We start from the raw sequence: 27,998 nt of genomic DNA on the forward strand, positions 1-27,998 counted from the left end.
TGCACAAGCTGGAGCCTCTGTAGAGATTTTTTTTTTTTTTTTTTCTTTTTCAGGAAGGCTATAAAATTGCTACCGTATGTGTCTTGGCAGCAAAGGTAAAAAAAATAAAATAAAAAAATACCCCAACCACCCAAAATCCACAGTAAAGTGCATGAGAATTCCATACCTTACTGTACAACTCCTGCTCATTCCAACACATTCTAACACATACCGTGGAAGTCATCACGGACTTAGAGCCTGCAACATTCATTTATGTGGTACTGCTTTTTAACTCTCCACAATGTAATTTGATGGCAAATTATGATGTTAAGGGGAAGCTGTAAGTGCTGTCAGCTGGCTTCTGTTTTCAAAGCTTTGGTGGTTCTTTCGCAATCCATAGTTACATAACCCCAGAACACTATGTACTGACTGCCCTGAGCTGCTGAAGCATTTGCCTGTTGCAGAACACAGACCTTTAAAATAACTTGTCCTTTTTCATTTGGGACCGACATATTTGTGGAGGGATGGGGGTCAACTAAAAAAAAAAATGTTGAAAAAGTTGTAATATGTGCTTGTATTTGTTGTAACTATGTTATAAGTAGGGCTAAGAGACCAACAAAAACATACTGAGGATTGAATGGTTGTGTTTTTGTGGCTGTGCATATTTCACCTGTCACGCACTTGTGGGTGCTTTGAGGCGGGGGCACTGTCAACTGTGAGGGAGTTCACAGTACAACGGATTCTGCATGGCAAGCATCTAAATCTTTGACATCCACTGTATCCTACACAAAGTCTATAGCTGTGGCCACAGTGGCTAGGGCTTTGGGGGGTTTCCAGGAAAGTATTTCATTACTTTTTTCTTTTTTTAGTCATCCAGCTGTAGATCTCTCCTTACTGCTAAATTCCTGCACGGATGACTGAGCAGAACAAGATATAAAAACACATCAGCCCTGAGTACACTAATATATTGCCATGTTTCCATAGGATCGGCACTATGCCCTAACTTTTAAACAGCCTCTTGGAGGAACCCCTTGAGTGTGGCAGAGCCCTAAGGAGCCCCACTCTTTAGCTTAAGGGTAGGCCTCCCAGCCTCACCGCCTCCTAGGCTGAACCTCTGGGCTTCAGCACTCCTGGCTTCACACCGTGAGCTCTGCTCAACAAGTCCCATTGAGACAGACTCCTAGTTAGAGACTTATCCACCCTGCAGAGATTAACGCAACTGAGCAAGTATTTGCAGAGACACCAAACACGCGTTTCAAAACAGAGTAGGATTTATTAGTCAACTGGAACATAGCATTGGAAGTCCTTAGGTTAGCATAGAGAAATAAAAGTTAAAGCATAGCCCATTCTGGTCAAGCCAGAGCTGTAGTGGATTCCATTTTAGGCTCTCTTGTCTCTCTCTGTCAGTCCCAGGAGAGAGCAGCCAGCTTCCTTCAGTATCCCACACTTTGTCCTCTGCTGATCATGTCTCAGTCCTTTGTTCTCGAGCTGGGGTCTCTGCTTAGCTTCCCTGCTGGGGTGAGAGGAGGTGGGGGCTCCTTCCTCTTGGTCATTGTGTGCTAGGTGTCAATGTTCTGGTCATTGGGCTTTCTTTGGATTCTGCACTGATGTGGGGTTGCTTTCAGCGGGTTCAAGCCAGTTCCTTAATGATCTTATTCACTATGGCCCAGACCGCAAGGTGACACCCGAACCTCATGTCCAGTCCTGCCTCCATGAGCAGACTTAACGCTTTTCCTTCCACTGGGTGACAATATGAAGTGCAGAGGGAAACTGAGGCACACAGAGGTTTCATTAAAATATTACAGAAAATTCCCAGTTTGTCACACATGTATGTAGATAGAGATTATATAATGTGGGTGTTTTCCAGTGTTGTGACATGGCAGTTACAGCATCACAATCCTGTTCACACTGTTTATCTCAAGTAGGTGGATCACTTGCCTGAAGCTCATGTTACTGAAATGAGCATTTGCACAGCTTGTGTGAAAATGTCAGTAGCTTGTAGCTCATACTGATTAATATACTCCATAGCGTGGTGTAGTGTGTTGTCAAAATGGGGTGTGGGCGTGGTGAACTCTGAATCCGTTCCCAGTTGTCTAATTAAAGGAAAGTATATCTTGGATAATATCACAGTACCTGGAGAACACTATTTATAGTCCATTTCCATCCTCCAAGAGTCTGATTTCAAGTGTGTCTGTTGATTTCTTACACTAGGAAGAAGACTCTTATTTTCCAGGTGTCTTTAGTGATGACATCCAAACAAAATCTTTGAATGAGCTTGTAGCTTACGTTTTAAATGAGGCTGGGTCAAGGAGGCAAGCAAAGTCCAAAGTTTATAGGTGAGAATGTGAATTTTAAACATGTTCAGCGACAGCCTTGTGGCCGTGCCACCTAATCAGAGATCTGGATTTGATTTCTTGTATTGGCATGGCCTGGGAATACCATATAGTCCTTTGCAACAACCTTTCTTTTTGGCTTTTCAGCTGCTTTCCTAGGCTAGAAGGGAGGTCTTAGTGATGGATGTAGATTGGAGAGGGGAGTGCAGTGCATAATAAAATGGAATAAGGGTATTTTATGGGTTGTATGATGCACATAGAAAATATGAATCCACTGCCCTTTTCCCTGAAAGATTGTTAGAAAAATAAGGGTGTTATTTGAAAGACAGCATTGTATTAGCTGCAGCCATGCTATCTTGGTGGTGTACCACTGAGATTGATTGTAAATCCTTTCTATTTATCTAAAAGGGATCCCAGAGTACTCTTCAGATTGTACATGTGTATGTAGGGGCCACTACAGCCGTCTCTGGGCTCCAGAAATGACAGCTGCTCGTGTCTGAAGTGCTATTATAGCGTATCAGTCTCAGGATACTAGAGACACAAAGTTGGTGAGGTGATATCTTTTATTGGACCAACTTCTGTTGGTAAGAGAGAGAGGCTTTTGACAAACTGTTCTGATAGCAGCAACATAATGCAACAGGATTTTTAGAAGAAGGGAAAGGTGAAGTTCTGTATAGAGAGAGAAATCACAGTTCCCTTGGGAATTTGGCCAGATTACCAAGGAGAAATTGCACAGCAGTGTTAAAAAAATTTATATGGTCTGTGTGAAGAACTAGGAGGGCTCCAGCTTCTTCCTGGTGGGGTTGGGGGCAGGGAGGGGGCTGAGGTGGGCTAGACAGAAAATGGGGATGCTATACATGTTGTGGGCACACACATTTATTTTTTAACAATACACACTTAAATGTGTGATTTATCTGTTATCCTCAAAAGAGGAATAAAAATATATACAGACACATCGGTTTTAAACTTCGTCTAGCCTGTGAAGTGAGCAAAGTAGGAGATTTGGAAGATTTGGAGACTTAGAGCTGTAATACAACAACTGATACTGTGGTCAGTCTGGAGCAGGGGGCCTCAGTGCTAGAGAGGGTTAACTGAGCACTGGGAAGTGTTACCCAGACACTGCTCTGTCCTGCATGTGCAGCTGCAGCAGGCTCTGTGGCAGGGAGCTGCATGCTAGGGATGCGAACCAGGCAGGGAGGAAGGCCCTTGACTCATCAGATAAATCCAGCCCCACAAGGCAAGCTGGACATCGCAGATCTGAGCTTGCTCCCCAGGGCTGGCTGGCTGCAGCCGGACAATGCTCTGCCAAACCTCACCACCAGTCAGCAACCACCTCAGGAGTGCCATTTAGGGAGGTGCTTCCCCACCCAAGTTTCATACCACATTATAATTTTACAATTTGTGTGTGTGCGCGCGTGCACGTGCGTGCGTGGGAGACTGAGTGAAACTGTGTGTATTGGGAGAGTGTGCATTTGTTGGAGTAGCATGTGAGAGAGACTGTGCGCGTGTGTGCATTGGGGGGAGTGCGTGGGAGAGTGTGTGTGTGTGTGTGTTGGGAGTGTGTGTGAGAGACTGCACGTTCCTGAGTGAGTGTGTCAGCACGCTGTCTCTTTAAGCTGAGCATTCAGGAGCCTGATGCTTGTTCAGTGCAGCAGCAGCTCCCACGCCTGAGCCAGAGACACCATCAAACAGGCTCCCTGTCCCCCCATCCCAGCTCAGTGGAGACCTACTCAGGCATGGCCACGTCTAGCATCAGGCAAGCTCCCCCTGCGTCCCGGCAGCCGTCGATAAGCTTCCCAAAAATGGAGAGACTTAAAGGTAAACATGGGGCTCACAGCCTCTGTACTGCCTGCTGCTGAAGAGCTGTGTCACATCTCTGGCTAAGGCTAGCATCAGCGGAGGAGTTGACTGTGCAAATCTCTGCAGCACAGCCAGGGCTGCAAATCTTTCAGGGGATCCCTGAGCGCAAAGGGACTGAATGGAAGAAGAAGATGATGATTTTCCTCCAGTCTAGCCCAATGGTTAAAGCCTCCTCTCTGCAGATCAGGTGTGTGAGAGGTCTTCAGGTAGCAGTCCGTTTCCCCTGGCTGCTGCTGTTTGCAGGCTGCGCTGAACAGCAGGGAGAAGTGAGAGCGAGTGAATCTGGGGTAGGAGAAGCGAGCGTGTCTGCTGCTGGGAGCCTGGCCAGCAGCCACAGCTCTTTCTGCTGTGCCTTCAAAGCTGGGCGGCCGGAGCGCAGCAGCTGTTGGCCGGGTGCCCAACTCTGAAGGAACCACCACAGCCAGCAGCTGGGAGAGGTGGCTACTGGGTGGGGGCTAAGGCAAATTTTGGGATGGCGATAGCCCCCACAAGCCCCCTCAAGTACCGCTCCTGTGAATAACTCAGCATGTCCTTGTCCCATGCTGCTTTAATAAACGGGGAACTCTGGGCATCTGTCTTACCCATCTACAATACATGAAGGTATATTTCTTATGGTTTCCTTCAGTAATTTGCCTTTAGCAGCCCTTCATCAAGGGAATTCATTTTTTCTAGACTCTGATCTTTCATGATCTTCACTGTGCTCTTTCCATTCTGACCTACTTTTGCTCACTAGCACTCTAGATTACGCCCCAGGATTTCCTGCACAATCCTGTGTTCTCTTATTTATATTAATTATTTCTGCCCCTCATTCTCACCCACAACACAATCAACCTCTCTGTTTCTATTGCACTGAGAAGGCCCATGCAGCAAATGTCATATAACTTTATTATATGTTTACCATTACTATAGTAAAAGCTTGAAGATTTTGGTAACTACATTATTACTTTTAGATATCCTTTACTACTAAGTAAGTTGGTATTATAAGTGTGTGTTCAAGCTTACAATGAATTGTTGCTTTTCTAAGTGATAATAGGGCTTGGTTAAAAATAATAATGAACCCTTAGATTTCTGTCAGTCAGATAATACCTGGGATGACATATGTTACTGTAGAGCTGGGCAAATTTTTTTGGCAAATAGTAAATTCACTGACAAATGCAGTTTTCAGGGGGAACTGAAACTATTTGTGAATTTGGGTCAAATTTGGCAATAGTTTTGGCCAAGTAAAACCTGAAAACAGAAATTTTGGAAATATCATAATTCATTTTGAAAATGTCAGATCCACTCCACATTTTATTTTGAAAATGTTAGTTTGAATTAGCATTTAATGTGACCAGAACAAAATTTTTTTGGTTTTTCATTTAGTCGAGGAAAAAAAAATTCATTTTTGGTTAGAAACTGACCAGTTTTTTTCCCTGGAAACCAAAAATCACTTTGCTCAGTTCTACATATGTGATTTCTCATGAGTCACCATAATCTATAATCTGTCCTGTCTGACACTCTGATTTTCCTTCATAATCTTCCTCCTCTTCCACCTTTTTTCAGTAGTTTCACATATAAGTTTTCTCCTCTCTGACTTGGTCTCTCTTTTCCACAGCATGTTTTCTTACCTATACTAATTTTTGGGGGATTGTAAATATATTTGTTATTTTTAGTATTTTTATGACTCCCACAGCGGTGCTAGACACCTCACAGAAAAGCATGTATGTGTTCTGAAGAGCTTACCATGCAAATAGCACATGTGTATGACACACACATTTGCAGCCTTCAAATCATTAGTACAGTGGGACCCACATAAATATATATCTCAGCTGTGATGGGAATTATTTGACCTCAGTACATCTTGGGGCCAGGTTCTGTGAGAGTGACAGTTTCCATGCAGCAAACCTCAACATACTGTCCACAGAAATACAGCGAAGCCATCAAACGATAATTGAATGAAATTATTAAATAAGTACATTTTCCCTGTATTGACCTAAGGTATGTTTTATAAATGAAATATTAAAATAATAAACTGGTTTAAAAGAATAACATTTTGATGCAAGAAGGTAACATCTGACAGACTTCTACAGTACCATATAGTTTTATTAACAAAGTATATGCTGACCTGATTACTGTGTCTTCTGTGGAAGCCATCATAGCCCACAGCACTTATAAACACTTCCTAGCTGAATTTCTGACACTAATATTAGGCTATGGAATTGTGTCCAGAGTAACAGGTGTAAGTAACAGCAGTAAAGAATTTCAGATTCTCTGCCTCTGAGATGTGTGTAATGGGGGTAGGGGAGGAGAGGGAGATGCTGTTTGGAATATATTTCCTCTGAGGCAAAGAGCTCTGATGGGCTGACTTTTATATTTCATCTGCTGCCTTCTGCTGCTGAAATATGAACTGCACTTCCATTCTGCAAAAGGCCTCTAGCATGATCTAATTCCATGATCACTGTAAGCAGTGGACAAGTGAACTTGAAATAGAGAAGGAAAATAATGACAGAACTGAGTGTTGTAGTGTGGAAGAGGGAGGAGGGAGAATGGAAAAATTATTTTTAATTGCCTTGTTTAACCATGAGCTATTTTTGTATTTTCTAACTGGAATCTTATCTTGGTACAGTGTATAAGTCCCCTGAGTATGAATCTCTTGGATTTGACCTGACTGTAGAAAGATTGGTTTCCATTGGATATCCTCAGGAGCTGCTCAGTTTTGTCTATGATCCTTCTTTCCCTACCAGGTATATAACTAAAAGATACTGATCCAGTCTACTTGTGGCTTTGAATGTTTGTTCTGTGAAGTTCATAGACATGAAATTTCAAGTTTTCAGAGGGCACCTTTTAAGCCTGCAGTTGTGCACAGAACTTGGGTAAACATACCCAATTGACTTGCAGTGACTGACTTCACTTGTGCACAATTTTTGCACAAACAGACATGCCAGCAAAGAATGAGAGTGACGTGAAAGAGGCCTGCTGAAAAAGTTGTTCAAAATATCTATAAAGCAAGAACATTAAAGCAATGTGAAATTTTACTTAAAATCTAGGTTTTGTGAGAATGAATTTTTACAGAATATGAGCCTGCAGGAATGTTGCATAAATTATTATATTTTAATTATTTTGAAATAAAGTATTCCTGCATAGTGTTGGAAACCCAAACATTGCAGCAATGTCCTTGTGCACAGGAGACATCCTGAAAGTGAAACTGACTGTGAAGAAAAATAAAACTGGACTAGTTAAGTTTAATTGTCCAAACTGAATGAAATGCAGGAAATATGCCTGCAAATATTGGTGCAAAGTAAATTTAATTTCTAAAATTCTGACACTTTTAAGAGTCTCTTAGTAGCAGAGAGATGGAAATTTGTGTTTGATTGATGGCTTTTAATCTGATGTGTCCCTAAAACCTTTAAAGTTGTTTCCATTCATGCCTTTGCTGGACTTAGTCTTACTGGCTTCTGTGGCAGTTTCTATGGATTGTTTACCAAAATGTCGGCAGTGGGACTGTGGCTGCTGAGCTCTAGTTTTCAGTCTGGCAGCTCCTTTCCTTTCATTCCTCTGCCTTGAGTTGCACTGAGCCTACTGCCACACATTCCCATGTCCATAATAGGAAGGTTTCAGAGTGGTAGCCTTGTTAGTCTGTATCAGCAAAAAGAACAGGAGTACTTGTGGCACCTTAGAGACTAACAAATTTATTTGAGCATAAGCTTTCATGGGCTAAAACCCACTTCATCAGATGCATGCAGTGGAAGATACAGTAGGAAAATATATATACACACAGAACATGAAAAAATGGGTGTTGCCATACCAACTGTAACAAGGGTAATTAATTAAGATGAGCTATTAGGTGAGCTATTATCAGCAGAAGAAAACTTTTGTCGTGATAATCAGGATGGCCCATTTCCAACAGTTGACAAGAAGGTGTGAGTAACAGTAAGGGGGAAAGATTAGCATGAGAAACCAGTTTTACTTTGTGTAATGACCCATCCACTGCCAGTCTTTATTCAAGCATAATTTAATGGTGTCTAGTTTGCAAATTAATTCCAGTTCTGCAGAATGGTTGGAATGGGCCATCCTGATTATCACTACAAAAGTTTTTTTTCTTCTGCTGATAATAGCTCACCTTAATTAATTATCCTCATTTTTTCATGTTCTCTGTGTATATATATTTTCCTACTGTATTTTCCACTGCATGCATCTGATGAAGTGGGTTTTAGCCCACAAAAGCTTATGCTCAAATAAATTTGTTAGTCTCCAAGGTGCCACAAGTACTCCTGTTCTTTTTTCATAACAGGAAGATGGTCTGTAATGAAGCTGTCAGGAAGGTTACATTGAGCATGTTCAGTGAATTCACTCCTTCTTCATGGGGAGGACCAAGAAGGGTTGCCTATGTGAGGACAACTGGTAGCAGCCTTACTACCAATCAGTCTTGAGGAATCTCACTGTTTTCAGCAGTTATGGCATCTCTTTTTCCTAAAGGCTAGTGACTAGATAAATGAGCAGAAAACATGTATTGTGGTTTTGGCAGAAAAGAGAGAGCCCTTAAATCGGTTGTGGGGAATGGCACAGCATTTTTTGCAGCTTTGACATGCTATGTCTGGCTTGCCTAAATGCAACAGAGAGATGCACAGGACTGGAGAGGTTCCTTCCCCCAATCAGCTCCCCATTGCAGCCCAGTAGAATTCTCAGGGAATCACTAGGGCAGGCAAGAGCCAAATTCTTGACCTTTTGTAGAAAGCTACACATCTTCCCCGATGAACATATAGCTAAGCTTTCTAAATAAAATGAGTAAAATGATCCTGTTTTAAGATCCACAGAGAGCAGGTCAATTATACATGTCAACCTGGCAATGCCGGGGATGGGGAGAGTTGTTCCACAGCCAGACAGAAGGATAGATTAGGACTGGATCGGCACAACCCCGCCCCCAGTGTTCAAATCTGTTTTGGATGGGACATAAGAATTGGCTCAAACATTCTACTTCAAATAAGCATGCTCAAGCTGATTTTGGTTCCTGCTCTGCGTATGGTGTATTTGGTCTCTCCTCAGTATGTTTCTGATTTCACATCTTAAATTCCTTCCTTGACAGAGGTCTGGTGTTTGATACACTTTATGGAAACCTGTTGAAAGTCGATGCCTATGGGAACCTCCTAGTGTGTACACATGGCTTTAACTTTGTTAGAGGGTGAGTACTGACAACTGGCCATTCACTGGTCATTGGTTCTGGCTTGATAAATGGCTTAATAAACCATAAGGAATAGCAGACAATTGGTTTATAAAGAGATTCTGCTTTTATATTTTTATAGGTTCTGTTTATATATAAGAAATTGTGAGTGTTCTGAAGTTAATGGTATTTCAAAGTCTAGGGAAAAATCAGTACAGTACAAAGAGGCCTATATTTTCTAGAGCACTGGAAATAGGATAGGACGTCGTGTGGGGAAGAGTTTATAGGACAGTGTGTGGGGCTTTTTACGTGTGCTGGCATAATTCAGTTTCAGCATCCTGTCATCAGGTAAAATAATTCAATTGTGTCAGCCCTTTCTGGAACAGGCAGAAGTCTGCATCGCATGAACAACTGCATATGATTCTGCTCACCAGTCTTTGCTTGAGAGAGGTGAAGGATTGAATTAGCCTAGGAGCTGAATTATTGTAGCTTATGGTTTAGGTCAATGGAAGAAAGGAGAGCAGCAGAATATGGACCTTGGACTTCAGAAAAGCAGACTGTGACTCCCTCAGGGAACTGATGGGCAGGATCCCTTGGGAGGCTGATATGAGGGGGAAAGAAGTCCTGGAGAGCTGGCTGTATTTTAAAGAAGCCTTATTGAGGGGCCAGGAACAAACCATCCTGATGTGCAGAAAGACTAGCAAATATGGCAGGTGACCAGCTTGGCTTAATAGAGAAATCTTCGGTGAGCTTAAACACAAAAAGCAGCAGAGAATCCTGTGGCACCTTATAAACTAACAGAGGTTTTGGAGCATGAGCTTTCGTGGGTGAATACCCACTTCGTCAGATGCACGTAGTGGAAATTTCCAGGGGCAGGTATATATACGCTAGCAAGCAAGCTAGAGATAACGAGGTTAGTTCAATCAGGGAGGATGAGGCCCTCTTCTAGCAGCTGCGGTTTGAAAACCAAGGGAGGAGAAACTGGTTCTGTAGTTGGGAAGCCATTCACAGTCTTTGTTCAGTCCTGAGCTGATGGTTGTCAAATTTGCAATGAACTGAAGCTCAGCAGTTTTCTCTTGAAGTCTGGTCCTGAAGTTTTTTTGCTGCAGGATGGCCACCTTAAGGTCTGCTATTAGTGTGGCCAGGGAGGTTGAAGGTCTCCTACAGGTTTTTGTATATCGCCATCCTAATGTCTGATTTGTGTCCATTTATCCTTTCCATAGAGATGTCCAGTTGGCCAATGTACATAGCAGAGGGCATTGCTGGCATATGATGGCGTATATTACATTGGTGGATGTGCAGGTGATGAACCGGTGATGGTGTGGCTGATCTGGTTAGGTCCTGTGATTGGTGTCGCTGGTGTAGATATGTGGGCAGAGTTGGCACTGGGGTTTGTTGCATGGATTTGTCCTGAGCTGGAGTTACTATGGTGTGGTGTGCAGTTGCTGGTAGAGAAACGTTTCAGTTGGCAGGTTGTCTGTGGGCGAGGATTGGCCTGCCACCCAAGGCCTGTGAAGTGTGGGGTCATTATCCAGGATGGGTTGTAGATCCCTGATGATGCGTTGGAGGGTTTTAGCTGGGGGCTTATATTGATAGCCAGTGGAGTCCTGTTGTTTCTTTCTTGGGTTTGTCTTGCAGTAGGAGGCTTCTGGGCACACGTCTGGCTCTGTTATCTGTTTCCTTATTTCCTCATGCAGGTATTGGAGTTTTGAGAATGCTTTGTGGAGATTTTGTAAGTGTTCTCTGTCTGAGGGGTTAGAGCAGATGCGGTTGTACCTCAGTGCTTGGCTGTAGACAATGGATCGTGTGATGTGCCCGGGATGGAAGCTGGAGCATGAAGGTAGGCATAGCGTCGTAGGTTTTCGATATAGGGTGGTGTTAATGTGACCATCCCTTATTTGCACCGTGGTGTCTAGAAAGTGGACCTCCGTGTAGATTGGTCCAGGCTGAGGTTGGTGGTGGAGTGGAAGCTGTTGAAATCTGGTGGAATTTTTCCAGTGTCTTCTTTCCAGGGTCCAGATTATGAAGATGTCATCAATGTAGCGTAGTAGAGAAGGGGCATGAGTGGACGAGAGCTGAGAAGCGTTGTCCAGGTCAGCCATAAAAAATTGGCATATTGTGGGGCCATGCGGGTGCCATAGCAGTGCACTGATCTGGAGGTATAATATTGTCATCAATTTGAAATAGTTGTGTGTGAGTATAAAGGCACAGAGCTCAGCAGCCAGTTTTTGCTGTGGCATCTTCACTTGCTGGTGGATTCTCTGCAGCTTAGGGTCTTCCACCCACAATTTTGAGGACTTCAATAACTCAGTCATGGGTTTAGGGGTTGTTATAAAAGTGGATGGAGAGGTTCTGTGCCTGCTTTGTGCAGGAGGTTCAGACTAGATGATCATATTTGGCCCTTCTGACCTATGAGTCTGAGTCTATGATATCAAGTGGAATGCCCCAGGGTCAGTCCTGGAGCCAGTTTTGTTTCAATTCTCATTAATGATCTGGAGGATGGGATGGATTGCACTGTCAGCAAGTTTTGGATGACACTAAGCGTGGAGAGAGTGATATGCTGGAGGGTAGGGATAAGGGCCAGAGTGAACTAGACAAATTGGAGGGTTGGGCCAAAGAAATCTGATGAGGTCAATAAGGAGAAGTCCCAGATCCTGTACTTAGGACGAAGAATCCTATGCATTGCTACAGACTGGGGACTGGCGGGTAAGCGTCAGTTCTGCAGAGAAAGGACCTGGGATTACAGTGCGAGAAAGCTGGATATGAATCAAAAGTGTGCCCTTGTGCCAAGGAAGCTAACAGCATATCTGGCTGCATTAGTTAGTAGGAGCATTGTCAGCCGATGGAGGGAAGTGATATATTCCCCTTTATTTGGCACTGGTGATGCCACATCTTGGAGTACTGGCCAGTTTTGGGCCCTCTACTACAGAAAGGATGTGACAAATTGGAGAGTGTCCAGCGGAGGGCAACAAAAATGATTAGGAGGCTGGAGCACTAGATTTTGATGGAGGCTGAGGAACTGAGATTTAGTCTGCAGAAGAGAAGGGTGAGAGGGGATTTGATAGCAGATTTCAAATACCTGAAGGGGGGTTCCAAAGAGGATGGAGTTCGGCTGTTCTCAGTGGTGGCAGATGACAGAACACGAAGCAATGGTCTCAAGTTGCAATGGGGGACGTCTAGGTTGGATATTAGGAAAAAGCTATTTCACTAGGAGGGTGGTGAAGCACTGCAATGGGTTACCTAGGGAGGTGGTGAAATCTCCTTCCTTAGAGGTTTTTAAGGTCAGGCTTGACAAAGCCCTGGCTGGGATAATTTAGTTAGTGTTGGTCCTGCTTTGAGCAAGGGGTTGGACTAGATGACCTCCTGAGGTCTCTTCCAACTCTAATCTTCTATGATTCTAATAGTAAAGCTGTGTGTAATTTTCTGCAGTCCCCATTAGCTGTTAGCATTCCTCTTACATCTATGAGTAGAAAATTTAAATAAGAGAATGGGGAAGTGCAGTGCTAGATGCAAAATTTGACCAAATAAATTCTCAAATCCATAATATGAGGCTAGAGTTGATGGAATGGAGGAACAGTTAAGTTCAGTAGCAACTGAACAGGAATCCCAGAGGCCATCAGACAGGCCTTCTGATAAATTCATCTCAAGCTAGAAAGTTTCTGCCGTAGGAAGTAGAAACCTTAAAAAATGAAAGATCAAATGTGTGCTCAAAGCTTTCATATGTATATGTAGTCTTCACAGACTCCAGGGGGGTTGGACAGGTGTAAATGTGCCCTGAGTTTGGTCCTGCTATGTATATAATGGATGCTTTGAATGCAAATAGCATAATTCTGGCAGTGATCACTTAAAAAGTATCTTTTAAGAGAATGAGAATAATTACTTTTTTTAACATTGCCACCCTGCTGTTTAATTGCAAAGAGCCTCATTATAGCCTGCAGCATAACAACCTTCCACATTGCTGATGAAAGCTCCATGTGGGTGTTTAAAAAAAAATACATGAAAACTAGGGGAAAGTTTAATTAGTTTAAACAAACAATGAAAATGCAGTGGATTTAAGTATCCCCTAGCTATTAGCTCAGGGATTAAGGTAAGGCTGTGGTCACTCAACCATTCTGCTTCCCTGTGTCCGATTTGTTCACTTTACTGACCAACCATGGATATTTTTGCCCTGTTAGAGCCAACACAGCTATGGAGTGTGAAGTGGATTCTGTTTTTACTTTTGTGTCACCAACACTCTGTTAATTTCCCCTTCAGCATGGTAAAACTAGGTGTTGATTAAGGCTTGAGGGAATCTTGAGTTAATTGGCCCTTTAATGATCAGATTCTAAGAACTATAGCGTATGCTATTGTTTTATTCAGTTTTTCCCTTTACTATCTTGTTTTTCAGGCCAGAAACTCGGGAGCAGTACCCAAATAAATTTATTCAGAGGGATGACACAGAGAGATTTTACATTCTGAACACGCTGTTCAATCTACCAGGTACTCCTGTTCTTTTTGCGGATACAGACTAACACGGCTGCTACTCTGAAACCTGTAGTTAGCTACTGTAGGGCTTGATCCTTCATCATGGAAATGAATGGGTGTTTTGCCATTGAGTTCCTGACAGCAGATTGGGACCTACGCTGGTGTGCTTAGAGTTACACGAACACCTCTCTTCCTCCAGACTCCTACCCCAAAAGCTTTTTTAATTGATGATGATTCTCTTGTTTTAAATTTCTGTTTTGTTTCTTTGCAGAGACCTACCTGTTGGCTTGCCTAGTAGATTTCTTTACTAACTGTGACAGGTATTCTAGGTGAGTTTGCTGCCTGATTTTATAAAACTAATGGTATAGTGCAGTCTTGAATATATGTTTTAAATAATGGATGCAGGGCACAGCACAAAGCTGCTCTACTGAGGTCCAATCTCCCACTAATGTCAATGCGAATCTTTCCATTGACATCACTGGGGCTAAGAGCAATCCTCTTTAGCTGTTTAATATAAAAGTGAATTCCGTGCTGATGTGAAGTGTTTATTAACATCTCTGGAGACTGAAGGCCTAGACCAATTGGATGCAGTAAAGACATTGGCGGTGCAACTCTTCCCTCATACTGTGTACTTGTCTCAATGCACTGTTTGCCACAACTTTGCTGTGGAGAAACAAACTCTAGATACAAACCAAGTGAATGGTTAGTTTCCATTTTCACTCTGTTCTTGGCGCCTCAGCTAAGACTCCAACAAATAACGCCAAATGAGTTGGAGATTTGATGTCGTGGAAGTTTGTGATCTGAGACCACAAACTTACTACAAACACAGTGGGCACCAAACAACCCTCAGATGTCTATTTTCAATGCCTACCAGTTAGGCTTGTATTTGAACCAGTAACCTAGAGGCAAAACTCCCAAGGCCAATTACCAGAGCCACTTAGGTTCCCCTTATAGTAGTTTTAACATTTTCATGGTTAAGAACCTCGTTCACTCAAAAGTGAAATACGCTAATAACGTGGGTTTGATTTAAAAAAAAAAAACCAACAGATTCATTTAATGAGAGAATTGTCTAAAATATTAAGGTCTGGTTTTAATAACTTTTAAAGGATACATTTCCCAAATTTTTATAGTAATTTTTTATTTACTTTTCATAGCAAGCTTTTTGAAGCAGGAAATATACTTGTTTTCTTTTTCCTCCTTCATGTATGTGCATCAGCACCTGTTACCGTGGAGTTGCTCATGAGTGCTGTGCTGTCAATGCTTTTTGGTTTAGAAAAGGAACATTGAGACATACGGGATTTTGGGGGGCTAGAACATCAATATTTACATGGGCTTGCAAAGAGGTGTATGTTTAAAATGGTAGGTTACATTTTGAGCTAGCAAACCTGGATGCAGCTGCATGAATGATTCACATGCTATGAAGTGATACCAGGTATTACATTCTTGGAAAGTAAACGTTAAACACATATGCAGTTTTGCCTAGGGACACAGGAATTGCCATTCTGGATCAGATCAGTGTCCAGTATCCTATCTCTGAAAATGGCCAGTACCCTTTAATGGACAATTATGGACTAATTTGCCTATAATAGAGTTTCTTCTTAATCTACATCTATTAATGATTGGCTTATGCCCCAAGGCATGAAGTTTTATATATAGTATAAAATCCTTTTTTTGAATCTATCTTATGTAAAATCTTGGCCTTAGTGGTATCTTGTGGTGGTGAGCTCCACAGGATAATTATGCACTGTGATATAAAAAAGCAACATTACTTTTTTATCAGTGTTAAATGCATTGACTTTGAATTTCACTGAATATCTCCTTTTTCTTGGATTATGAAAGAGGATAGCCAGCAACACTGAATTTATCTTATTACGTTCATCTTTTTGTATACCTCTATCCTGTTCTCTCTTATTTATCAGCTGTTTAAACTATAGTCCCAGTCTATCAATCACTCCTAAAATGGAAATCTTTCCATGTCCTTAATCATTATGTACTTACCATTCCATTAGTATCAGGAGGGAGAGACTAGAGTCCTGGTCACAAAAACCTGAAATACCACATTGCTGGTGCATGATCCAGAGACAGGAATCTGCTTCCTGAAGTTCTGAATGAATAGCACGTTTGTGTAACAAACACCTCTCATGCTGCTTTATATACCAGGTCTGTTCAGATAGACTCTGTTAACTGGAAACTATTTACGGGGCATTCTCTCAATTCCAGCACCCATGAAGGAATAAAAGAGGAAACAATGAATACAAGTTGGTAATACGAGCTTTGTCTGTCAGATATATTGCACTATCTTGTCTCCCTGGTTGCTCCTTAGTCACAGAGGTCCTGTGGCACATGCACACTTCTTACTGGCTGCTGTTCTTTATCTAACATATCTGATCTCTCTTCTTTCTCCTCATAGCTGTGAAACGGGGTTTAAAGATGGAGACCTCTTTATGTCCTTCAGGAGTATGTTTCAGGATGTCAGAGATGCTGTTGACTGGGTTCATTACCAGGTGATTGGAACTCTTTGGGATTTTTTATTGGCCATTAATTGAGCTACACCTGTCTTTAACTCTTTGAAATGGAAGCAGTTAACATGTGACTATATCCCTGTAAAAGAAACTTGTTTTGCCATTTAGTGACCAGATATGTGAATGGTGCAGGACTACACCCTTGGGGACAATGATTATCTCTCTCATTAGACAGGAGAATCCTTCGGTCCTATCTCATCCAATCCTCATTTTCCTTAGCTATAATTAACAAGTGATTTAAAGATTGCACCGTGAATTGTATTTGCATTTTATACCATGTATTGAAGTTGTGGACTATTAATTTTTGCAATATTGATTTTATTGTACATCTACTCTAGAGTGTTAATTGCGTCATGCTGTTAGGAATCTGTTTATTGGAGAATTTCATAATTGGGCAACCCGATTTTATATACACAAACATATATACCTATGCTATTTGGATTTCCTGATCAATAACGTTTGTAAATATGGCAGCTGAAGGCCTGATTCTGCTCCCCTTAACCCCAGGAAAAGTCCCATAATGAGTAGGATGGAGCACTTTCATATTATTTGATCACATTTTATGCTTCAGATTGTCATCCGGTTTCTACAAGATTCAGAAGGGAATTTTTCATATAGAGTTTTGCACAATTGACCAGCTGCTTTGTGGTGGTTTTGCCTTCTACTGAAGCTCTGTGGTCACTGCTGGAGACAGGAGATCAATGGTCTGATCTGGTATGGCAACCTATATTAGTTTCTGTTTCTATCACATTCTTTCCTGAAAGGGTTGAAATGGTCTTAAAGTGGAATATTCACCTCTAAAATTACCACCAGAGTAGGGGACTGCATGGCTCATAGGATTTGTGATAGCTCATGCTCTCTCTCTGAATCACCTGTTCAGATTCATTCCTGGTTTGTATTTTTACAGGGCTTTGACAGCGTGGAAGATGGAGATAATCTGATGTGTGTTAGATTGTTAAGCTCAGCATCTCATGGAGTTCTGTTATTTCTATTTCAGGGAACCCTCAAGGAAAAGACACTTGAGAATCTGGAGAAGTATGTGGTGAAAGATGTAAGTATGGAGTTACTTTGCTGTGCTGTGCGACAAACTGTACTGAGAACACAGGCAGGAAGTGTGGGGGAAGGAGTAAACCTGTTGATTTGTTTTACTGAATTAGAAAACTGATAAGCGTGGTTTCTACTGTAATAACCAAAGAGAAAGTGGGAAGTTCAGACCCGACCTGTATCCCAACCCAATAATCCACATGGCTTGGTTTTCATCCACACATCTATTAAACCGATTATAAAAGCTAGAGGAAAGTTTAACACATTATGGAGGTGATGGTGTTGGTGAGGCACATGCAGACTCTACTGGTGGGGAAGGGGACTGTTTCTTTTACCTGGCTGTTCTGTAAGCATCATAAACCACAGTGATGCAGCTCTCTTGACCTCAGCTTCAGAACAGGCTGACATCTTTTCCAGACAGAAGTATTGATATAGCCAGCCATTGAAAGAGGCATAAGGGGGAAGGGAAATTCCAAGAAACCTTCCAATCTCTCAAACTTTCCTTCAAAGTGAGTGCAATGTCTGACCTAGGAAAGCTGAAACTGTGTATTCCTTCCTGCTTTGGGACTGCCTTTGAAGGAAGCGTGTGAGCTGCAAGTGAGCATTCCGCAGTCAGTCTCCATGAGTAGGCCCCATGTATACTAAAACTTATCCGAATGTCATTTGGTTTAAAGTACTGATACCAGCCAGTCCACATTATGGACTCATTGCCTGCCTGCAATGTTTCATTTTAAAGTAATTAACCAGTCTAGTTACCTGTCTGCAAACTGCTTTGGAAACTTCTGTTTTGGGGTAGGATTAGGCTGAGTTAGGATTTATAACTTGTTAATAAAAACAGCTCCAGCCTCAAACTCACTCTAACTTTGATGTTTGAATTATGACGCATCCCTACCTGTAGACTGGGGTGTTCAAACCTTCTACCAAAGGGCTCATTTTGGTAATTTACCAGGAGCCCACGGGGCCACATCTAGGCTGTCTGAAGTGGAGCTGGTAGTGGGTGAGCATGCTACAGTGTGTGAAGTGCCACTAAACTATTTAATATCATCGTGAGGAGCTCAGGGTCCGCTAGTACCCATGGACACAGTTCGTGATTCCCATTTCTTCCACTCTTTTCATTTTTGCATGCAAGGAAGTTTTCCTGATGCTGTTGCCAGTTTAAAATGTGTTGTCTTGCAAACATGATTTTAACTGAGCCTTGTTTTTTCCAGTGGTGAAGTGTCTGTAATCCTTGTGTGTCCTTTTAGGGGAAAATGCCATTATTGCTCAGCCGCATGAATGAGGTTGGAAAGGTGTTTCTTGCCACAAACAGTGACTATAAATACACAGATGTAAGTGCTGCTGAAATACTTGGATTTGTGTAGAATTTAATGAAGAAAAAATGGATATTCATTTTCATACGTTTTCTGGTTTCACTATGACAACGTTGAGTGTATTCTATATACTTCCTGAGTGAGAGGTAGTGTAATTTAGGGATTAAAGCAGAGGACTGGGTTTTAAAACTCCGATACTAATTTATGGCATGACCTGGGGCAAGTCAGTTACCTCATCTGTGTCTCAGTCTCTCAGCAGATGAAAAGTGCTGAATAAATGCAAAGTATTGTTATTTTCAAAACCAGTCGCTCCGAAAATGCAAAACTTTCCCTATAATCAAACTGTTCTGATGCATACATGAAGGCATCAGACAATCCTGAATCTGTGATCAAGTGACAGTCCAATAACTTTTGAACCATCAAGGCTAGAGGGCTAGAAATTGGTGCTTTATCCGGGTGGAGAGAAGCTGGAAATTACCTCTTTTTAGTGATGCAAGGCGTTTGTTGAAAGCCCTGGGAAATCACAAGATATCACAGCATTATTATGCATAGAAAGCTCACAGATCATTTTAAAAGTCTCTAAAATATATTTGAAGTAGTGTGCAGATTTTGAGGGCAAATCTATTCTTTGATTAGAAAAATTACTGTTTTAACTCCAACTGATGTGTTTTATTAATTTTGTTCCCAAATTGCAATAAATCTAATGCCAAAACTGACAGTAAATTGTAAAACTAAAAAAGTTCTGTAGTCTGAAAAGGTGGAGACTGAAAAGTATGTTGTTATAAACTACACAAATGTATATTTTAAAGTCCTGTAAATCATTTCTAATTTTGTTTTTCAGAAAATTATGACTTATTTGTTTGATTTTTCACATGGACCAAAGGTATGTGACTCTAGGACTGCTGTTTTACTAGAAATTAATGCACATAATTATCTCTGTGTAGCATTATTGGATTGTAATCCTGGGTCACAGACTGCATGAGGATTAGCAGGTATAGTTAAAACACAGTTGCTATTTACAGAGTAGCAACTGTATTAGTCTGTATCCACAAAAAGAACAAGAGTACTTGTGGCACCTTAGAGACTAAGGCCTTGGCTACACTGGAGAGTTGCAGTGCTGGTAGTGGCTTTACAGCGCTGCAACTTACTCCCCGTCCACACTGGCAAGGCACATACAGCTCTGTATCTCCCTGGCTACAGTGCTGGTTGTACTCCACATGGACAAGAGGAATAAGAGAACAGCGCTGGTGCTGTAGCGCTGGAGTGCCAGAGTAAACAGTGATTAATCTTACTACGCTGTAACTGACCTCCGGAATTTTCCCATAATGCTTTTAACTAAAGAACTCTCTTTGTTTTGTTATGATGCCTCTCTTTGTTTTGTTGTGAACTCGGGGCTCCCGGGAGCTGCTTCTCTAAAAAACAAACACAGCAATTGTTTGCTCGAGCAGAGGCAGGCAGGGAATGTCCACAGCTGGTGTTTGCTTGAGGAGAGAAACAGCACTGCGCGTGGGAGGGAGTCCATAGGAATAGCTGCTTATCTGGTCTGAAGGCTATTTGCATTTAAGAGTGAATGAGAGAGGGGTAGGGGAAGTGGTCGGAATTTGCACGGCAGCTGCTGATACAGTGTCGGCTCCAAAAATCCACGCTCCTTGTCACACTCCATCTCCTCCCCTTTTGAAAAGCATGTCGCAGCCACTTGAACGCTGGGATAGCTGCCCATAATGCACCACTCCCAACACCATTGAAAATGTTGCAAATGTGGCCACACTGCAGTGCTGGTAGCTGTCAGTGTGGCCACACTGCAGTGCTTTCCCTACGCAGCTGTACGAAGACAGCTTTAACACCCAGCGCTGTACACCTGCAAGTGTAGCCAAACCCTAACAGATTTATTTGAGCATAAGCTTTCATGGGTTACAGCCCACTTCATCGGATGCATGCAGTGGAAAATACAGTAGGAAGATAGCTAGCTAGATAGATAGGTACACACAGAGAACATGAAACAATGGGTGTTACCATACACACTTTTAACTGATCACTCTCATTAAAGTGTGTATGGCAACACCCATTGTTTCATGTTCTCTGTGTGTATATATATCTTCCTACTGTATTTTCCACTGCATGCATCTGATGAAGTGGGCTGTAGCCCACAAAAGTTTATGCTCAAATAAATTTGTTAATCTCTAAGGTGCTACAAGTATTTCTGTTCTAGTTGCTGCTTAGTTTCCTTATTAACATAGGATCAAATTCAAATAGAAATAGAACATTTAGAGAGAGATGATGTCAGCTGTTTTAAAACAAAAATCCTTAATAATAACATAATCTAATAATGTTGCATTTTGCAGTCAAGATCAGTATGAAACTGACAAAGTTTAGAAGCCAATAAGAAATCTTATTGGAGCACAAAAAGGCTTTGTAAATGGAAAGGAATATCTAGGGCCTAATACTGATCCCACTGGTGTGACTCAACTGACTTCAGTCATGTTAGTCTTGATTTACACTGGTACAGGTGAGGGCAGAGGTAGGCCCTGAAATGTTTAAATGTAAAACAATTAGGAGCTCCAAACCTTTGTCTGCTTAGTACATTCAGCTTAATTGATTGCTTTGTCAGTCACACAATGCGTGGGTCAGCTCCTGTTTCATGGAGTTACTTAATTATTTTCATGTGCCTGTCAACACTGCACCTGGGCACATGTCACAACTGAAAACCAATTTGCTAAATTAAACTCCCCACAGTAAATGAAACAAACAGCCCCATTTCTGAACTGCTGCCACCTCCTCAGTGACGATCTATAGTCAGAAAAATCTTTTGACTCAAAGTATGTGCCTTTGTGTCGTGCTGTGAAGGTCGATAAATTCAAGCAGGGGTTATTTTCATAACAGGCACCCTTCACTCACTAAAAATACTTCCCATCCTTGAGAATACCAGCTAGGGACTGTCGGCAACCCCTGCCTACCTCCCACCCTCCCGGCTGATTTCAGCAAACTTCAGAGAAAGGTGTGCAGCATAGATAAATGCTGATGGGTGCTTGTGCCTCTGATGCATGGCTTTGGTACAGAGCGGTTACATGTGGGTAGGAGTCCAGGCTGTTTCCTGCCATCTTTGAGAATGTTCACAAAGCCAGGTACTGACTTCACAAGAACCCAATGTTGTTTGCAGTGTGGTTGTAGTTGTGTTGGTCTTAGGATATGAGAGACAATGTGAGTGAGATAATGTCTTTTTTATTGGACCAACTTCGGTTGGTGGAAGAGACAAGCTTTTGAGCTTCACAGAGCTCTTCCTCAGAATAATCCAGTGAGCATGGATCTATGCAGGATGTCACCTTTATATGCAAACTGGCAGCTATGTAATTTACAGTATCCTTCACTGCAGCAGCTGATCTGTTATCTTACATGTTCAATGCAGTCATTCCATCTCAGCCTATGTTGTCAGTCTCCCAAACCAGGCTGGACTTAATAAAGGAAAATAAAATGCTTCAGGAAGTGATGCTGGTAATTCAGTACTTTCCCTTCTGAACCATTACCACAGAATGGTGCTAAGGGCACTATCCTATTGGATTTACCCATTTGACACAAAAAAAAAAAGATAGATTCCTTTTCAGGAACTATTCCATTGCACTTCTTGCAGGATTATCAGTATCAGCCCCAGTCAGATTCCACTGTGATTTATTTATAATCTGCTTTCCTAAATTCCTCTGCAGTGGAATTTCTCTTGGATGCAGTATTTTTTGCTTTTTCCTCTAAACTGTAGTGTTTCTTGATGATGTTAAATTGCTGTCATGTTGGACCCAGAGGTGGCTGCATTTCTGCAGTGTGTGAAGTGATTCCTCGATATATAGTTTATGAAAGTGTTCTGGGATCCTTCGGAATGAAAGGTGCAATAAGTATAGGAGCTTGTATCATAAAATGTGTAAGTGATTTGAGAAGAAGAGGCTGAAGGCAGCTGATGCTTTTATGGTTCTTGTTTCTTCCTTCCCTAGCCTGGGAGCTCTCATCAGCCATGGCAGTCGTACTTTGATCTAATCCTCGTGGATGCACGAAAACCCCTCTTTTTTGGAGAAGGCACAGTATTGCGTCAAGTGGACACTGTAAGTACTGCACACGTACCCACATGGTTTCTTTAGGCAGCTTGGAGCAGGAACTGGAACTTTTCTAGATTGGACTCTGCATTGAAATTTATGGAAGGCATTGGGCTGGAGTTTGCTTTTTGTTACACTTGGTCAGCCTCATTGCTATCAGAGTTGTGTGTGTCACGGGCAGAACTTAGTCCTTCCTGGCTAAATTAGAATACAACAAAGTTTATTTTGAGAAGAGTGAAACACAAAACCCCTCCATGTGAGTGAAAGCTGCCTCCAGTCTCCCAGGGAGAGGCAGGGGTCCAAGAGAAGGAAGAATTAGGAAAAACCGGACAGAAAAGATCCACTACACCAGTTGCCTGTCACTAAAGTTATTTCTTTCCTCTTCTGTACAGGTTACTGGCAAGTTGAAGATTGGTACCTACACAGGGCCTCTGCAGCATGGCATCGTCTATTCTGGTGGTAAAGCGAGAGCAATCTTATGTGTATTGTATAATGAGCCTAAACGGAGATTTAGCTTCTCACCCTACAGGCATAATCGGTGGTAGTGTTTCTGATAGGCAAGTCTTTCAGTGTAACCTGGTGGATCTGCTCATCATCCAGTATTGTGCAAGGATTTTAAAGGGCATGGGAGAGCTATGACTGGTTTAGCACACTTGGGACTTGGCCAGGAGTTCTCAGCTGTTTTCATAGTGCAATGCCAGGGTCAGCCACTTGCCAGGTGCACCCCAAATCCTTTGCCCTCGTTCGCATGTTGCTTCAAAGGAAGGGCAATGGGAATGAGGGTGATGGCTTACACAGCTCTTCTGACACATGAAAAGGATCTGGCTCATTCACTTCAGGGGAAGATGAGAGGCAGCACTGACCACCCCACATACTGCCCACAGCACTGAGCACTTTGTGCAGGCATTCCTGTAGTGCAAATAGCTGCAAGTGCTTGGCTACTGTTATGATGTGCTAATATGGAGCAGACTGTGGCTTTGGGGAGACCCCTGAAGAATGCTGCTTTCTGGCCCAGCAGAGACAATACATTTGGCAAAGATGGTTTCTGGGAAGAGAGAGCCAACTTGCTGTGTCTGTAGCCCACAGCTCCCTGTGTCTTGGCTGTCAGTGTATGCTCTGTGAGTAGCTACAATTACTGGACACTTGTTTTTGCACTGCAGTGACAGGCATGTGCCTGAGTTGTGAGCATCTGAAATGTGAGAAATCTTTCCCTTCAGATCACAATTGCTGACCCACCCTGTTTTCATTCCCTCGCAGGTTCCTCAGATACAATCTGTGACCTGCTGGGGGCTAAGGGCAAAGACATTTTGTACATTGGAGACCACATCTTTGGAGACATCCTAAAGTCCAAGAAACGTCAGGGTTGGAGGACCTTCCTGGTGATTCCTGAACTAGCCCAGGAGCTGCATGTCTGGACTGACAAAAGCTGTACGAAACTAGGCAACCACTTTGCTGTCACTTCACTGGTGCAGCAACATTGACCTCACTGTGGCTGGTCATTTGTAACTGAGGGGAGATTTTAGTGCTATTTTCTCAAGATAAGACGGTTACTCACCTTTGTAACTGTTGTTCTTCGAGATGTGTTGCTCATATCCATTCCAGTAGGTGTGTGCGCGCCGCGTGCACGTTCAGTCGGAGACTTTTTACCCTAGCACACTCGGATGGGCCGGCAGGGCGCCCCCTGGAGTGCACCGTCATGCGGCTGATATATAGCCCTGCTGGCCGACCGCTCCTCAGTTCCTTTTTTGCCGGCTACTCCGACAGAGGGGAAGGAGGTGGGTGTGATATGGATATGAGCAACACATCTCGAAGAACAACAGTTACAAAGGTGAGTAACCGTCTTTTCTTCTTCGAGTGCTTGCTCATATCCTTTCCAGTAGGTGATTCCAGCCTTACCTAGGCGGTGGTCGGAGTGAGACGTTGCAGAAAGCAGACCGCTGACCGAAGGCGCATCGTCTCTAGATTGGCAATCCAGCGCATAGTGCCGATGCAAAGGTATGCACGGACGACCAGGTAGCGCGTCGGCCATCTGTCTGGAGGACTGGGCAGGAAAGCAGCAGATGGCTTGAGCCTAGTAGAAATGGGCAGTGGGCAGTGATTGATCGGCCAATTGGTCATGAGCAAGTCATAGCACGTTCGGATACAAGACGTTACCACGATGAAATTCGCTGGAATTATAGGGGACCTTTCATACGCTCCGCCCCTGCTATGAATAATTGGGGCGAGCGTCTGAAAGCTTTAGTCCTGCTGATGTAGAACGCGAGGGCCGCGAAAATCCAGGGTGTGTAGCTTCTGTCGGCGGGATGTGTGCGGCTTCCGGGAAGAAGACCGGCAGAAAAAAAATCTTGATTAAGATGAAATGGTGAGACAACCTTCGGAAGGAAGCTGGTGTCGTAGCTGTACTTATCTTTGTGAAGAGTGTAAGGGGTCTACGACCAACGCCCGGAGCTCAGATACGCGTATGGCAGAGGTGATAGCTACCAGGAAAGACGTCTTCCATGACAGATAAAGTAAGAGCAGGTTCTACGGCTCAAAAGGGGGCCCCTGAGTTTAGACAGCACCAGGTTTAGGTCCCACGTGGGGAAGGAGGCTTAACCGGAGGTACAGTCTCTCCAATCCCTTAAGGAATCTGGAAACGATGGGGTGTGAAAAGGTTAAGTACCAGACTCTCCAGGATGGAAGGTGGAGATCGCGGCTAGATGGACCCTAATGGAAGAGAGGGCTAGCCCGGCCCTTGAGATACAACAAGTAGTCGAGACGACAGAGACTGGAACGGCATCAGGGACCAGGAATGCCATGTACACCAGAATGAGAATCGCTTCCACTTTGCGAAGATAAGTCGCCCGCGCTAGAGGGTTTCCTGCTACCCAAAAGGACCTGTTGAACCTCGGCGGAGCACTGGCGCTCAGACTCGTTCAACCAGACAGAAGCCACCGCCGTCTTAGGGACGGGAGGTCTGGGTGACGAAGCCTGCCGAAGTCTTGTGTTATAAGGTCCGGTAGAGAGGTAGTGGTATTGGAGACGCCAGGGACAGGTCGAGCAGCATGGGTACCAATACTGTCTCGGCCATGCCGGAGCGATCAGGATGAGCTTGGCCTTGTCCTGTGCAACTTTAGCAGGACCCTGTGGATTAAGGGGAAAGTGGAAACACATCAGGAGACCCGTGTCCAGGGAATGAGAAGGCGTCCGAGAGGACCCGGGGAGCGGCCCGTGAGGAGCAGAACATCTGACACTTCTTCTTCTTGGAGGCGAATAGGTCTATCTGGGGAAAGCCCACCTCCGGAAAACAGGACGTTCCGGACGGAGGGACCACTCGTGTGTCAGGAACGATCGGCTCAGGCGGTCCGCTAGAGTATTCCGGACTCCGGGAGGAAGGAGGCTATCAAGCGATCGACTGGGCTATACAAAATTCCCACAGTTGTAGAAGGCTCTAACGTGCACACGGCGCGCACACACCTACTGGAATGGATATGAGCAAGCACTCGAAGAAGAATATATTGTTTGTATGTTGTCAAGGGGAAAAGCTGGGGCAAGGTTTGGAGGGGCTCTGTGACAGTGTGCATCTGCTTTTGTTTATTTTTTTCCTGAGATCTTCCCCTTGCTTTTGGCATCTGTGTTAGGGGCTGATGCAGTCCTATTACCCAAGGGAAAGGATTGGAATACTTGCTCAGCCTTTCAGACCACAGTCCTGGCTGTTGGTAACACTGTCATCTCTTAGCGAGGATGGATCTAGGCCTTTTGCATTTGGACACAGTGATTTCCAGCTGCACTGTGTATTAAAATAAGCTCTACATGGCATAGATAGAAGCTGCGATCTGATACCGTAAAGTGTTCCAAACCCATGTAATTTTTTCCTAATAAGCCACACCTCTTTCACTGACTGGATCAGTACGTTTCTCCATCAAACAGTCACTTCTCAAAAGCCCTGTTAGAAGATGGCTTGTTATTCATTAAAAAGTATGTTAGCAGATTATGTTCTTCTTATCATGGTGTCTGATCCACTGATGCGGGCCCTCTCTGGAGGAAGTTCCAGTTAATTAAGAGTAAGGGCTGCTTTCTGCAGCTCACCTCCTCATGCACTTCTCTTCCTCCATTGGCATCTGTGTCAAAGTGATGCCTGAATCCCATCCTGAGCCTCGAGCACTAACAGATCTCCCCTGTCACTGGGCTAGCCCCTTCGCTGGTGAGCTGCTTGTACTTATTCATGATGTAAAGTTGGAGGGCAGATGAGGACAGGGAAGGCAGGTGATAAGTGAGGTGTGAGGTCAGAGCAGGGGGATGTCTGAGGTGAAAGTAGCTCCCATGTTTAATCCCTAGGATAAGACAAAGATCCCATTCTCCCATGGCTGGAACACAGCAGCTCACCAGTATTATAGAGGAATTAGCGTGGGATTAGATGCAGTATTGGACTAGTGCGGTCACCTCCCTCTGCTGTCAGCCTTCACAGCATTCCGGTTTTCATTTCATTTAGATTGTTTGTTTGTTTTTTCTATTTTTCATTTCATTTATTTGAGACCCAGCTTCGTTCCACTCAGCTGCAGACAGTGGCAGGAATCACAACACAGGACAGAACTGCCTTCAGTGTAGAACCACTTTAAAGGCCCAGTCCTGCAGCCCTACTCACCAAATTGCCCCACTGATGTCAAAGAACTTATATAAAACATGGAGGTGTGGGCCCTAAAGCAAGAGGGATCAGCCCCAGAAAACAAGTCCTGATCCCTGCCAGGCCTGCACAGTGTGCGTTCAACTTTTTATCTGAACCATCTAGATTAGACACCTGTTTCTCGGCACGTCAGCCCTAGCAGCTGTGCACTCTGCTTTATTTTCCATTCCTGGCCACAGTTGCCTCCTATGAGAAGAGCTGGAAATGTGATGCTTTTGCTTTTGGCACTTTTTCAGTTTTAGCACTCTAACCCTCTTTCTTCTCTCTTCTGGAATTATTCAGCCCTTTTTGAAGAGCTGCAGAGTCTGGACATTTTCTTGGCGGAGCTGTACAAGTGAGTATTCCAGTGTTCATATAATAATGATAATAATTTCCCTCCACCACATAGCAGCTGCCATTTGAGGATCTTAATGCACTTTTGCAAATATTAGATAATGAATCCCAACAAGTCCCCTGTAAGTTAAGCAAGCAGTATCCCCCTTTTACACATGGGGAAACTGAGGCATGCAATGGTTATGACTTGTTCAAGGTCACACAGTGAGTCAGTGTTACAGTCAGGAGTTGATCTCAGGAGTCCTGGCTCTTAATAATCCTGGGTTCTACCCACAAA

At 43.3% G+C, this 27,998-nt stretch overlaps 1 protein-coding gene across 6 annotated transcripts in view; it reads left to right on the plus strand.

Annotated features, from left to right (window-relative positions):
* NT5C2 (5'-nucleotidase, cytosolic II) overlaps positions 1-27,998 on the plus strand; it is a 96,368-nt gene that overhangs the window by 59,099 nt on the left and 9,271 nt on the right. For 4 of the 6 annotated variants that reach the window (XM_032786091.2, XM_075072944.1, XM_032786094.2 and 1 more), the window contains 12 exons: positions 6,778-6,895; positions 9,235-9,330; positions 13,697-13,788; positions 14,045-14,102; positions 16,184-16,277; positions 17,293-17,346; positions 18,584-18,667; positions 19,491-19,532; positions 22,627-22,734; positions 23,118-23,184; positions 23,983-24,153; positions 27,671-27,722. In XM_032786091.2, the coding sequence (XP_032641982.1) occupies positions 6,778-6,895; positions 9,235-9,330; positions 13,697-13,788; positions 14,045-14,102; positions 16,184-16,277; positions 17,293-17,346; positions 18,584-18,667; positions 19,491-19,532; positions 22,627-22,734; positions 23,118-23,184; positions 23,983-24,153; positions 27,671-27,722 (1,036 nt within the window). Of the gene's footprint in view, positions 1-2,136; positions 2,316-6,777; positions 6,896-9,234; positions 9,331-13,696; positions 13,789-14,044; positions 14,103-15,958; positions 16,036-16,183; positions 16,278-17,292; positions 17,347-18,583; positions 18,668-19,490; positions 19,533-22,626; positions 22,735-23,117; positions 23,185-23,982; positions 24,154-27,670; positions 27,723-27,998 lie in introns of those variants that run through there. The other 2 variants (XM_032786096.2, XM_032786097.2) reach the window with 2 other exon arrangements.

This window comes from Chelonoidis abingdonii, chromosome 16 (assembly GCF_003597395.2).
Source record: "Chelonoidis abingdonii isolate Lonesome George chromosome 16, CheloAbing_2.0, whole genome shotgun sequence".
NCBI lineage: Eukaryota > Metazoa > Chordata > Testudines > Testudinidae > Chelonoidis > Chelonoidis abingdonii.